General features: G+C 42.7%; 1 protein-coding gene across 1 annotated transcript in view; it reads left to right on the top strand.

Moving 5' to 3' along the window:
* Positions 1 to 2,500, top strand: part of LOC125311311 (1-phosphatidylinositol 4,5-bisphosphate phosphodiesterase epsilon-1-like) — a 42,657-nt gene that overhangs the window by 18,119 nt on the left and 22,038 nt on the right. The window contains 1 exon segment of the mRNA XM_048269221.1: positions 646 to 775. Coding sequence (XP_048125178.1) covers positions 646 to 775 — 130 coding nt within the window.

The raw sequence follows: 2,500 nt of genomic DNA, 5'->3' as shown, positions 1-2,500 counted from the left end.
GCACCTTCGTCATCAAGATGGCCAATAAAAGACCAATAAAAAAAGAGAGATTACACATTGTTTCATGAATTGCTGGAAGATTACAACCATTTCCACAGCCTCTGCATAATGGATGAGAGAATTCGTATTATGGAATAGCTCAGAGTTTACAGTAACGCTCCGCCAACACACACGACATTGCTTACACATCGCCGCCGCGACGCACACACGCATCATCATCACATATCATCATCACACACACACACACACGCACACACCGACATCATCCATCACGCGCACACACAATAATATCATCAATAACGCACACACATAATAACGCTCAGAGTTTTTAATATAAAGAGATTTTTCTGGTACAGTAACGCTTCTTCGCCAACTCGTTTCTTCGTTCTACTTTCTGATTAAAGCACGATCTGATTCTGATGCACTGGGCTATTAAGCACTGCCGTTAATGCAAAGGAAATTACAGTAGTAAAGTGGTGGGTGTGATAGTAATGTTATGTTAGAGTTATGTACGTTTATGTTTATGTTTTATCATGCAATGTTGGTTATGTTATGTTATGTTGTGTTGTGTTGTGTTGTGTTGTGTTGTGTTGTGTTGTGTTGTTGTTGTGTTATGTTATGTAGATGACTTGCTCCTGTTTTCAGGCTCATCAGCTGGCGTCCATGCAGGCTCAGGCGAGTAACGGACCCATGTCAGGCACCTCCCCTGGTGCCAACGAGGAGGAAGAGGAGGAGGAAGATGAGTACGACTACGATTACGAGTCTCTGTCTGATGGTGAGTGGAGAACTGACAAAGAACACAGAATCAGAATATAGAATATAGAATATAGTATAGAACACAGACTCAGAATAAAATTATATTGAAGTCCAAAGCAACTTGCAAAACATATTTGAAAAAAAAAAAAAGAAATCAATATTTGTTACATTAACACCACTAATGAAATATGTACAAGATGGGGTTTTATTGATAAAATATCAACTACAGTATCAGGTTTTGATTTGATACACTTTTGGCCCGTTATAGCACATTCACACAGCTGTGGATTTTTCTAGAAACTCTGGACTTTATCCCAGATACACTGCCAGAATCTTATGTAGTTATCAGACGTAACAAATCCAGATTAATGTTGGAATTAGCTGTAGAGAGCGTTTATGCTTGTGCTGACTACAGAGTAGTTCTGATCTTCTCCGAGACGTTTAGGATATCTTAGCTCCTCTCCTCGTGGTCTCTGACTACAGAGGGTTCTGATCTTCTCTGAGAGTTAGGATATCTTGATCTTCTCTGAACTACAGAGTGGTTCTGATCTTCTCTGAGACGTTTAGGATATCTTAGCTCCTCTCCTCGTGGTCTCTGACTACAGAGTGGTTCTGATCTTCTCTGAGACGTTTAGGATATCTTAGCTTCCTCGTGGTCTGTGTCCAGACAGGTCCTTTGCTGCTCTATTCCTCCTGATTATCTGGTAGAGGTGTAAACGTTCCTAGTTAGCTCCACGTGCTAGTTCCCCATGCCTCTTACTCTCTTTTTCTCCCTCTCTTTTTTCTTTCGTTCTTCTCCCCATACGCCTGACTCCCTCTTTTAGCTGACGTCCTCATAACCTCTCCTGTTTTGTATGGGCAAGAAGGTAAAAACTTGACCGCTACCAAGCGTAAATCCACAGTGTGAAGTTTGAGCAGCCATCTTGTTTGTTGCCCTGTACTTCTGCATGTTTTATATTCCCTCTCAGTTTTTCCTCTCTCTCTCTTTCTCTCTCTCTGTTTTCTCTCAGTTTTTCCTCTCTCTCTCTTTCTCTCTCTCTGTTTTCTCTCAGTTTTTCCTCTCTCTCTCTTTCTCTCTCTCTGTTTTCTCTCTGTTTATTCTCTCTCTCTTTCTCTTCTCTCTCTCTCACCCCTCTCTCTCTCTCCATCCCTCTGTGACCTCTTCTTCACCTTTCTGGCTCTGTTACTGTAAGCCGCTTGTTTCCCTTGTCCCGTATATGTTATGTGATAATACTGTGGCCTTGTTGCATGACTTTCAGTTTTATGCACTTACCGAAACACACATTCACTCTCAGTTTTGCTGTCTCTCTTTCTTTATTTCTTTCTTTCTCTCTCTATATCTCTCTCTCTCCTTCTCTATTTCTCTCTGTCTCACACACAACCCCCCAATAAACAAACACACACACACACACACACACACACAAAGAGAGAGCCTCCCCACCCTCTGTCGGATCTCTGGCCTTCCTCCAGCCATTCGACAATCTAGCTGTAGGACAGCTGGTTTATGTCAGACAGTCTGTGCCACAGTGTGTGTGTGTATGTGGGGGGTGTGTGTGTGTGTGTGTGTGTGTGTGTATGTGTGTGCATGTGTGTGTGTGTGTGTGTGTGTGTGTCAGATGCCTTAAAATGTGAAAATGTGACCTTGTTAGTGAGATATGTCAGGTGTGTTCTTCTAAATGGTTCCTCTCTGTATCTGGGGGCGTACAGTACAAGCCTCCCCCCGCACCCCACACCGCACCACACC

This window comes from Alosa alosa, chromosome 18 (genome assembly GCF_017589495.1).
Source record: "Alosa alosa isolate M-15738 ecotype Scorff River chromosome 18, AALO_Geno_1.1, whole genome shotgun sequence".
NCBI classification, from domain to species: Eukaryota; Metazoa; Chordata; class Actinopteri; order Clupeiformes; family Clupeidae; genus Alosa; species Alosa alosa.
The sequence above is the reverse complement of the archived record's forward strand: the minus strand, read 5'-3'. Positions and strand labels throughout refer to the sequence as shown.